This window comes from Malus domestica, chromosome 08 (genome assembly GCF_042453785.1).
Source record: "Malus domestica chromosome 08, GDT2T_hap1".
NCBI classification, from domain to species: Eukaryota; Viridiplantae; Streptophyta; class Magnoliopsida; order Rosales; family Rosaceae; genus Malus; species Malus domestica.
The window spans coordinates 4,819,116-4,831,215 of NC_091668.1; the positions used below are offsets into that span (position 1 = coordinate 4,819,116).

Sequence of the window (12,100 nt, forward strand, 5' to 3'; positions counted from 1 at the left end):
TACAACCAATTGTTTGATTTTAATATTATTTTCTCGAAGTTGGGATATATCATTGTCGGTGGCTTGCAACCACACTGATTGCAAAGTAAGCAAACAAATTATTATAAAAACAACCAAATATTTAAAATAATTAAGCAAGGAAAAAAAGAACGAATAGTGCAAGATTGGGGCACCATTCAAACAGCCTATTACCAGAAGATTCAAGAATTCCTCAGACAGGGTAAGTTTGTAACTGGCCTCTTTCTCTCTCTACAGAGAAGGGAAAGTAATGACTGCATGCTTAAAATGACCAAACTAACCTTGCCACGATGTTTGGTTCTGATCGTTCTGCGGGCCATTGTTGTTATAAGCAGCTGGAGAAGAAGTACTCACATGGTGATGATCCAGCCCTGCCATATTAATACTGAAAAAATCTCCATGGCCGCCATGTGATGCTGCTGATGAAAATGGCGCTCTAAGTCCCAGGAAATCTCTTGTCAAACCCTCGTTGTTGTTGTCAGTACTTCTTGGTTTATTATAATTCTGTGGAGGATTATTATTATTATTAATCTCGACGAAATTACCGTCGACCATAATTCCATTGAAAGCCTGCTGCTGCTGAGGGTGATCTCCGAACGATGACGATGAGACTTGATGACGATCATGATGAAAACCCTGAGAGCCACTCATCATCATCATATCATGCAGGAGTGAAGATTTACTCTCATTGTTTCCAAACCCATCATCCAATAGAATTGCTTGGTCACGCGAAGTTTCGTTGGACATGTGAGCTTGGTGGGATTGGTGGGTGGGTGGTTTGAGAAAATATGGGGAAGGGGAGGGTTTGCTGATGGTGGCACCCATTTCTGATGCCTTCTGAAGCAAGGCGGTGGCTGACATGTGAGGGGGAGCGAGGGTTTGTTGAACTTGGAAGTTATCGGGGAGTAGGGTAGTAGAAGAGCCGCTAGGGTTAGGGTTTTGGTCAAAAGAATAATATTGCTGGAATGAAGAGGTGGAGAATAATGGCGAGGCAGAGAGGTTCATAGTAGGGAGGCTGGCGGCTTCGCCACCTTCCGGCAAGCAAGAAAGCCACGGTGGAAGGTGCTGCGGGTGCTGGTGCTGCTGGTGCTGGTGCTGATGCTGATGCTGATCTTGTTCTCTCTTGACAGCTGATAGAGCTTGGAGGCCATGGCTATGGATATGGGGGAGTGAGGAGAGAATAGGGTTGATTGAGGCTGGCATTGCTGATCTGGCAGCTGCAGTGCTTGTACTGTTCTCTTGTGCTAAAGCATCGCAAAAGGCTCTGTGTGTTATAAAACTGTCCCTCCTGTGCGCAGAGTTACCCCATCATCAAAAAACAAATCACAAGAAAACAAAAAGAGCAAGCAAAAAACAACCATCGAAAAGTAACTTAAACAGTGTTTTCCTCTCTCTCTCACATATGGACTTTTTTGTATTTTCGTTCTTTTTGTTTTTTTAGGACAAAAGAGAATAGCAGATGTGTGTATGTGTGTAACACATTAAAGGTTCTTACACTAATCACTTTATATATGTTACCCATCACAACTCAAAAGCTAATTAGCTTGATTCTCTCCCTCTCTCCCTCTCATTTCACAAAGGTTGTATTATCAAGGTTATCCTTTGATACCCGCTATTAATTTGCAGTATTTGATACTCTTGAAAACTAGTTAATCACTCTCGTACAGATATTAGTTCTATAGAAATTAATCATAAGTTGTTGCTTCTTAAAAACTAATTAATGTAGTGATAATCTTTATCTGTTAGTGCTATTTTAATAATTAGTTACCTGTAATGCTCTTACCTAGAGAAAAGGGTTCCACAATCACATCGATACTCCCTTGTGCCACAGACTTTGGAGTGCGCTTTCCAATCTGACTGAACAGCATAACGCTTTGAGCATTTCTCACACTTCCACTTCTTCTCACCGTGCTTTCTAGAGAAGTGCTTCTTGATCCCTGTCAAGTCCCCAAGAGCCCTCGACGGGTCATGGTGGACGCATGTCGGTTCCGGGCATAGATACACTTTCTTCCTCACCTCCTTCCCCGTCCTTTGCTTTAGCTTCCATGGCAGATTGTGCCCTCTTCTGTGAAGCTGAAGGTTTTGCTCTCTTTGAAACCCTTTGTTGCAGATCTCACACACGAATCTATTCGTTGCCATCAGTGATTTTGGAGACAAGGCTATTACTTCAGCATCCGGGTCTGCTCAAAATTTCAATTTTTAATAATATAAAACCAAAACTAAAATAAATAAATAAACAATTAAATTAACATGCATGAGATGTATATAAATAAAAGGATGTGATTTTGCCGGACCCTTTAATCCTCATGTACACTCATGTTTATATATGACTTTGGAATTGAATAAAAGCTTTAAATAAATCAACGGAGAATAAACAGAATATGCAGAAGGAGAAAGTAGATATGCAGAAGTCATTTCTCTGTATCAATGTTGGTTAATTACTAATTAATTTTGATTTGGTGAGACCTGGGTTGCCTGGGAGATTTCTCTTCTTCTTTGGCGGTGGCGGTGCTTGTTGCTGCTGAATTTGTGTTGAGGATGCGGAATGCTGAGGGTAGACTGTGCCAGCAGATGATGACTCATTTCTGATGCTTGAGTTAGAAGCACTTAAATCACCAGAAGCACAAGTCAAATTTGACATATTCTCATCCACCATCAAACCTTTATTGATGATTAAAACACCCTTTACTCTAAATTACAGGACTTGCTATACTTTTGTATTTATAGGATAGGATGACAACAATTATTTGTAGACAGTTTCATGAAAGATTAATTGAGCAATAGATCTAAACTTTCATATCTGTACGTGACAGGATTTAGATCTGACTGCAAACCCTAATTCAGAAAATAATTATATGTAAAAAAGAATATGAACAGATGAATTCAGCTTCACACAAATCCCATCAATTCCTTTCTCCTCTAGCTATTCTTCCTCATGATTTATCTTCTCTCTACCATCAAACCCTTCAAGAAAATTCAACCAGTAATGAAAAGAGAGAATTAACAAGAAAAAAAAAGGAGCTATATATAATTAAGTCTAAAGAAAAATAAGAATCATGAACTTTTCAAGTAGCTAGCTAGCATACAGTAGCACCAACCTTTCTCTTGATTAAATTTATGTCTGCAAGAGCCACTTGCTGGTGAGTGGAGTTGCAGACAAACACCAAGAAAAATTCAAGGAAAAACCTTCGTATAATTTAAATCAGGTAATTTTGTGTCATAAACAGAAAGACTAATTATAAGACATGTGTATGTCTTGCATGAGAGAGAGAGAAAGAGAAAAATAGAGAGAGAGAGAGAGAGAAAGCGAGATATGGATGAGAACGGATTCCCTTTGGAGCTCCACACCCATCCACCACCACAGCCCAACCAACAGGCTTGTTCTGACGTGCACTTTCTGTCTTTTCCTTTGTTCTCTTCCCAGTCCCTCAAATTACTTGTTAAATAATTTTATTCATCTTTTCAAATTCAATATTTCAACATACAAAATTGACATGCTTGATAACAATTTCTTTAATATATGTGGTCATTATGTGTAAGGTTCACCTGTGTATTAGAAAATGTGTCAAGCTGCCAACTAGCTAGCTAATTTGTCAGTCTTGTGTGTCTAAATAACATCACCGTTACAAATTAAATTCTATTGTATAAGCTTTTTAAGTTTCCTTTTTATTCAAATCACCCCACCTTTCCCTTGTCATAAAAGTAGAAATAAAGCAACCAAGTGAAACTACAGCAAGATTTCACACAGCACACTAGATATATATAGATCGAGAGAGAGAGGATAGAATATGATAAGAAGTTGATTATTCCCTTTTAACATCATGAGTAAAAGAGAAAGGAAAAATAATGCAAAAACCTTTTTAACTTTGATCTGTGCATCCGCAGCCCCATCATTTAAATATATAAGCATGATTGGATATTCATTAATCCAGCAGAGACATGCTTATGGAAAACAGTCCTCATTCTCATACTATTATTATTTTTGTAATCAAACTCCAATACTAAAACATTATTCATAGCTTATAGCTAGCTTGTTTTATTCTGACATTTTCTTGGCCTGCAAAATGAATAGGGCAACAGATTAAGATTTATGTTGGCCGGTCCCAAGTGCTTGTAAAACACAACTCACCATCGTTTAATAGTTTATTTGTGTGTGTGCGTGTGTGTGTGTGTGTGAGAAGCTAGCTCAGTAATATACATGCAGTTAGCTAATCAGACGACTCCTGCTTTAGTATTAGGTTCTACAGTCTACAATATTTACGGGTGATAGGAAAAGGATTACTGAGCGCATAAACATGGACTGATTTCAGTCAAGGATTACTGAGCGCATAAATATGGATTGATGTTGGTCATTAATAATTTAGAGTCCCTTGTTCCCGTCCACGGTCGATGTGGAAGCTTTATTTTGATGTTGACACGTGTCGCATTATGATTGGTCTTATAGTTAGAGAGAAACTCATGTGCTTCGGCAAGAGTGTCTCAACATGAACCCTCCAAAAGTATAAAATTGACGAGTGCTTGATATTTTTTGAATTGGTGAAATATAGTACAAACATTAGTATTATATTATGTTCTACAATCTACAATATCATTGCACACATACGTTGACTGATTCCAATTGTTCATGCTTTGTTAGTTTTACAAACATGAATAACACATATGTTAGTACGATGCTCTATTCTGATCATTCTTGCTTCATTTCATCTCATGAGGGAACATCCAAATTTGGATTTGTAGACTAAAGTCTAAACTAAGATGCTATTTCTGTTTGCTTTCATTTGTCATATGCAACTTCACTGTTCACTTTTTGGTAGCCCAATAAAAAGGGTACTAGTTCAAGATTCACTAGATATAATCTTCTTCCTCCTGCTGGTTTCAGTTCAGACAAAAAAGGTTCCTCAGATTTTACTGTTTTTCCGATGGGGAAAAATTGGGATTTAAACTTTTAATCATATGGGTTGGGTTGGGTTGGATGTCAGCCACTTAACTTGTTGCAAGGACAATTCCGACTGCTATTGTTTTGTCTTGATGAGCCTTTCATTTATCGTCCATGTAAAAAGTCAAAGAATGTAACGAATTTAAATGGGCTTTTTTGTCATGGGTTAGGTTATACTTGGGCTAATATTGTTTTTTGTTGGATTTGGGCTCATACTGTTGAATTATGTGATTTGCAAGGAAAATTTGAGTATCAGTTATTGTTTACAGTGTTACTAATTTACCTTTTTTTTTAAGAAGCCTCGGTGTTATTAATTTAATTCTAATGGAGTGTGATATCTACACACCATTTTTTACTTCTCACACACCCTTCTAATTTTCGACCGTCGGATCAGATGAATTGAAGAAGATCAACGAACAGAAATTAACAAAAGGTGTGTGAGAAGTAAAAAGGGGTGTGTGGATAGCACACCCCAATTGTAATAGCTTATAAAACAAATGTTTGAGAACAAGTTAGAGCCACCGGGCTAGGGTGAAAAAAAAAATTATAAGATCCTTGAACTTTATCTCATGTTTTAGTTTATTTCGTCTTTAACTTAACTATGCATTGCATAAATAGTCCTTCCATCAAGTTTAAGGGCATAGTGGTTTTTTCACACCAAAAAAATATATATATAATTTATTTAAAAAAAAAAAAGAGCTTAGTTTCTTAAGGTTAAGGAGGAGCTCCTCCTCGAAATACTTCGTAGCAAAATTTCATGTTGATCAAAACCGTTTATGTTATAAATCATATGTAAACATCATCTCTACAAAAAATCAATTAAAACTAAGATCACTTGGTCAAATTTTAAGGAGTACTGATCATAAGCACGAAATTTTGTAAATAAGTCACGAGGTATTTTATGGAGGAGTTCCTCCTCGTTCCTTGAGGAGCCAAGTCTTTATCTTTAAAAAATAATTATTTTCTTATTTTTTGATGAATTTCTACTATATCCTCAATTTAACAGAAAAGTTGATGTAGCTAACAAAAAAGATTACTAGTGTAACGAATGACATAATTCGAGGATGAGAGAAACTATTAGTAGAACCCAAGAATGAAAACTAAACTTATAGTATAGATCAGGAACCTTCGCTATAATTTAACCTATTTTATAAACTTACAATATAATACTAATAAATAAATAATTACATAGGTTATAACATGAGTGCATTCACAATATGTCATTCAGTCATTCATTGTTATTCCACACTAAAAGATATTCGTATTTAAAAAAACTAATCTGCCTACTTGCATTTTATTCCACGCAAATGACAAGTTCACACTTTCGTTCAAAATCAAACACCACCTCTTACATCTTTTGACCATTCTTGTTCTTAATTGGAAATACATATCAAAGTTCCTTTTTTGTTTCAACAGGAGAGAGTTTCAAATTACAATAACTTTAAAAAGAGAATTATTTCAAATCTGAACGTACTGATAGAACTTAATACCATATTCATTAAGATATTAAATCAAATGCCCTACCAAACTTTAAAATCACATAAGTTTGTACTCCTCTTCCATCCAAAACATGACTTATAATAGTGTTTCCGTCTCATGTAAGTCTCGCTCTTAAATTCCTATTTAGTCTCTCCCATTTAGTAATAGTTTTTCTTACGTTCAAAAATTTGCAGCTCTGACTGAGCTTTTGGACATTGGGACTTTCTCGAGCATACGTGGCAAGACAAAACTCATACTTATCCATCAATCCTGAGGTGCATTTATCCTTCCCTCCAAAAGCCGTCTTCGATACTTCGGAAGGTGCAGCGCGTATTCCGTTTTCTCCTGCATCTAAACTAAAGCAGGAACAAAGAAGCAATATTTAATTAATTATCTGATTAATCAGTTTAATCAACAATAAAGCTTCGATCTTTGGGGGAAATTGGGATTTGGGTTTAATTTAGTTTCGTTAATTAATAGGTATTAAATGGATAATCGGCCCGCTCAATCTCCCACCATTTCCAGCTTCTTCCATTTTCCGTAGTGATAGAGAGAGAGAAGAGGGGTTTCCCGTAGAGAATGAGCAAAGATGACGACGACCCAGAGGCGAAAGCGTCGAAATCACAGCCGCCGGATTGGCTGACCAACTTCCAACGCGATTTGATGGCCGGGGCGGTGATGGGCGGCGTGGTGCACACGATTGTGGCCCCAATTGAGAGGGCCAAGCTTTTGTTGCAGACCCAGGAGAGCAACCTGGCCATTCTCGGCAGCGGACGGACGAAGTTCAAGGGCATGGTCGATTGCATCACCCGGACGGTCAGGGAAGAAGGCATCCTGTCTCTTTGGAGAGGCAATGGCAGCAGCGTCCTTCGCTACTACCCTTCCGTCGCTCTCAATTTTTCCCTCAAGGTAAATGTTCTTTGAGTTCTTGGATTCTTCTGCTTCTTCGTTTTCAAGATTCGGATGATTGTGTGTTCTGGGTTTTGGTCCTTTCGATTGTTCTCTTAAAAGGTTGGATTTTTCTCTGAATTGGTGGGGAATTGTTTGTTTCAAAAAATGGGTTTGATTTACCTTTGGATTGGTTAGATTCTAACACAGGTGTAATACGAAAAACCGAAAAGAAAATAAAGATGAAATAGTGTTCTTATTTGAGCTTTTTAAAGTTCTGTATGCAAGATTATGTTTGCATGACTTGCTCCATTCAATAGTATGTTCAATGGACTCGAGAAAATTCGTTGATATTTCATGAACGCGGGCAATGCAGCCTGTTTTGATGTGGTATGAACTTGAATAGGCTTTCTTTGCAGTTATCGGAAACAAGATTTTATTTAGGAAGTTCATTAGTTGAGTGATTGAGCTTGTTAGGAAGCGAAGGATTCCAATGTACGTTTTTTCCTCAAAGAATTCAACTTCTTGCAGTGTGTCCTTCGCGTACTCGGTTGCTAGCTGTTAGGTAGAACTTTTTAGTGGAGAGAGAAAAGGGGAGAACTTGATTCATGGACTGTTACAAATTTGTAGCCAATCTGCATTCCACCATTACTAAGGGACGTTTTGTATGGTCCAATGATCACCCCGTGGTTTTCAATTGTTTTTACGTGATAATATTTGGAGATATCTGGTACAGAGTAAGCAGAGTGTAGACGAGGGATTTGGTTCACTAAGCATGGATGCTCCGAAGGAAGAGGGTTTTGTTCTTTTGCAAGAGGAAAGTTTCCTTTCTAGAAATGTTAGAAGTTTATCATGTCATTGACTAAACAGTCAGTTCTTGCAAGTGTCTGGAAAGCATTGTGAACACTAACCAAGACTTATAGTCGAAAGCATAAAAGTGTGGCATTCTCTTTGATGCAGTAATGAATTCAAGCAAACTTTCCTAAGAGAGTGATCTGAACTTCCGTCACTGTAAGTACTGTGATCTTGGGCGGGAGGGTACCTTTTCTTGTTTAGCCTGAAAAGGGAAATTAGAAAAGAAAAAGTATGTTTGAAACGTAACCATAGGGGATCATGAAGTTTAGAAATTCAACAACACTAAACCCATCCGTCTGGATTTCTTGCATCCACAGTGGCATAGTATCTGTCCAAACTCCTATGTAATATTATTGTCATATCTAAAACTCGGAGAGCAGAAATTACTGACAAAACTGATTAGGAGAGTTACTTAGATAAGCATTAACTCTAATCAGATAGTATCTAAGTAGCATCAGTTGATATAGAAGATGTGGTTATCTTTGGATTAGTCAGTCAGTACCTACATGTTCAAAGTAATTCAAATTTTCATTTAAATGAGTTCGTTTATTTCTAAATTGATGAATAAAGCTCCTAATACCATTTTGATTTTAACACAGCACAGTTGAGGTCTGCCGATTTAGTTGTTTTTAGCTATGGCGGTTGATGGAATAGTTCTTAATGGTAGATGAAGATTTCATAATCATATCATTTAGCGCATTATCCTTATAAATTAATTTCTTTAACAGGATCTTTATAGGAACCTGTTAAGAACTGGACACTCTCAAGATGGTCATTTTTTGGCTGGTCCGTCCGCCAATTTCATTGCTGGAGCTGCTGCTGGCTGTACAACATTGATAATAATATACCCACTTGATATTGCACATACCCGCCTGGCTGCTGACATTGGAAGAACGGAAGTCCGTCAATTTCAAGGCATATACCATTTCTTGTCTACCATTCGCCAAAAGGACGGGATTAAAGGGATTTACAGAGGGCTTCCAGCTTCTTTACAGGGAATGATCATTCACCGGGGGCTATACTTTGGAGGTTTTGATACAATGAAGGAAATTTTGTCAGAAGACTCTAAACGTGATTTGCCACTGTGGCAGCGTTGGGTAGTGGCTCAGGCAGTCACAACTTCTGCTGGGTTGCTGTCGTATCCACTTGATACAGTTCGGAGGCGGATGATGATGCAGTCTGGATTGGAACAGCGGATGTACGATAACACATTGGACTGCTGGAGGCAGATATATAGGAGAGAGGGGGTGGTTTCATTTTATCGCGGTGCAGTTTCAAACGTGTTTCGGAGTACCGGCGCAGCTGCCATCTTGGTTTTGTACGACGAGGTCAAGAAGTTCATGAATTGGGGTGGATTATAGCACGAAATCATTCCCCGTCGCCTTATCTTAACAAAAGATTAGAGATTTAGGACTAGAACGACAGAAAAATGGGAATTACAGCAGGAAATGTTTTGTAAAGTGCAGATGGGTTCGACATTGTAATTTAGTAACACGCAGCGATGACATTCATCTTTGCCACCTAAAGCTTTTTGAGGCTCTGGCAATTTATTCACTGATTTTTTTGTAACATGCGGTGAATGTTGGCAAAAACTAAATTCAATGGTTTGATAGTATCAAACTTTTGTACGTGCTGCCTTCATTTTTATTGCTAATCACATAAAGACAATTGAGCTAACAAAAGATTGACCCAAAACCGAGCGCATCAGCGTTTTAAGATTCGACTTCACTTAGTAGAATAATGTTTGGTTGTTTTTGTACATAAAGACAATCAGCATATACTCTACATGATGCCTCATAGTCGTCGTACACGAGCGTTGGATCTCGCAATGAGATCTGGATTTATTGACGGCTTTGAACGAATGACAGTCACCCACAAGATCAAACTCATCTTGTGATTCCCTTACAATTTTTTTCTTCTTTACAGGTGAACTTCCTTAGTTTTGATGCTAAATGAATCAGATGGAAAGCTCTGATAAATTAATTAGTAGATAATCTCACTTGCTGTAGTGTCCTGATGCTGGCGTCACCACCACTCACTAAACAATCTGGGGGAGGCTTTACCTGTGACTACACAGTGTGAAGCCTAAGCAGTGGGATCCGGCTTCTCTACCCTCCCACTCCCTATACACTCATCATCTCCTATTTTGTGCGGTCACGGTTAAGCCACGTCAACATTTTATATTGAATTTTTTATAGAGATAATAAGACAAAAAACAATAGTAATGTAATATGTTGACGTGATTTAACCGTGATCGTACAAATAAGAGGAGATGAAAGTGTATGAGAAGTGGGGAGACATAGAAGCCGGGTCTAAGCAGTGGGCCTCTTAAAACAGATTTTCTGTTTCTTTTGATATTTTGCACCTTTAACTTCTGTTAGAATTAATTAATATATTTCATATTTTTAAAACCAATAAATAAAAAGGCACTAGGCCTTGTTGATGGGGCAAAATAAATTTTTCTTTGTGATCGGAACACATAGTGTACATCACGTGCATTTCTATAAGTAGTAGGAAATTATATTTTTAAAGTTTGTAACAAATTATCGTCAATTATATTAGTGTGAAAGTTGTTGTAATCATAAAAGACCTAATGAAATTTTTTTAGCATAATAAAGAAATAGAAGAAATGGAGCCCAAGCAAGAATGACATCACAACTTAGAGAAAATGAATTATAAAACTAAAGTGTTGCACTAAAGTGACTTTTGCCGCATTAAACTAGGAAAGGGATCCAAATCCATCCAATCAATTAATTCGAGTTTTTAAAATTTGATCCAACAATTACAAACAGGAGATTTTTTTAAAAGTTATAATAACTTTAGTCGTTAAATCAAATTTCAAAAATATGAATTAATTGCTTGGATGGATTTGATGGAAGGGATTCTGAGAGAATCCCTTTCCTTTAAACTAGGGCAAATGTAACCTAAAACCCTACCATTAAGGAACCATCACTGTATTGGGTTGCCCAATACTCCATTAATGCTTATAAAATAGGGAGTTTTAACGAAAAGCCTATGGTACGGTTCACTTTAATGAAAAATCACATTTTTACACTAAAAAGTCAAACATGGTACTATTCATTTTACCCTTTATTTTGTCTTTATCATTAAAACTCAAAGTTTTCAAGCCCTTTTCATTTGTTTTCCTTATAAAATATCAACAAAATATCTTTTTTTTTTCAGGGGCGTGTATTATTTTCTTTCCCCTTCATATTTTTCTGATTTTTTTTTAAAAATTTTGTAAGAGAATATCAAGGAGATTCCTCTGACGTGAGACTTAAAATTTCAAGAGATCTTTAAATCTGGAACAAAACATCATGTGTTATTATACAAGTTGAAAGATATATGAGTTAAAAATGAAACATTTTGCTCACCATTTTAAACCCTCAACTTTGGTGTATGCTTACCATATACTTAACTATTTGACATGCGTCATTTCACTTCACTGTAATTAACTTTCACATTTAATGTTAATTTTTCAATTTAAAAAAAAAACAAGGTTAAGTGAAAAAATATGTGGCAGTTAATTAGGTTTATGGTAAATATACACGAAAGTTTACGATGGTGACGAAAATGCTCCTGTGTTAAAAATCAACAACTTAAATAATAAAACTTCATTCTTTTTATATAATATCGATTAATGCTATTCATACCATGTTTTTGTACCACATTTTCATATAACCTTAGGTGGCATTTGATGTGGACAGCCACATCATTTGAATTAATTAGATTTTTAAATTTAATTCATTATTTAATAAACTAATAATTAAGATAAACTAGTTAATTAATAATAATTGTGGTATACGAGAAGTCTTTCTCCTTCATTTCTTTGGGTTTTGCAAAATTTTCAAATAATGTGGTTTGTCCACATCAGATGTTAGCTAAGGTTGTATATAAATATGATATAAAAACATGATATAAATA

General features: G+C 36.6%; 2 protein-coding genes across 2 annotated transcripts; one reads left to right on the top strand and one right to left on the bottom strand.

Annotated features, from left to right (window-relative positions):
* Positions 1–3,464, bottom strand: LOC103440769 (protein indeterminate-domain 7-like). The gene is made up of 4 exons (XM_029106762.2): positions 3,117–3,464; positions 2,485–2,982; positions 1,802–2,198; positions 1–1,306 (listed from the first exon to the last, which is right to left on the bottom strand). Exons 2-4 carry the CDS (start codon positions 2,672–2,674, stop codon positions 295–297), a joined length of 1,599 nt encoding a protein of 532 aa, XP_028962595.2. The 5' UTR covers positions 2,675–2,982; positions 3,117–3,464; the 3' UTR covers positions 1–294.
* Positions 3,465–6,716: 3,252 nt separating this feature from the next.
* On the top strand, positions 6,717–9,804 carry LOC103440770 (probable ADP,ATP carrier protein At5g56450). The gene is made up of 2 exons (XM_008379469.4): positions 6,717–7,342; positions 8,905–9,804. Exons 1-2 carry the CDS (start codon positions 7,013–7,015, stop codon positions 9,535–9,537), a joined length of 963 nt encoding a protein of 320 aa, XP_008377691.1. The 5' UTR covers positions 6,717–7,012; the 3' UTR covers positions 9,538–9,804.
* Positions 9,805–12,100: the final 2,296 nt, after the last annotated feature.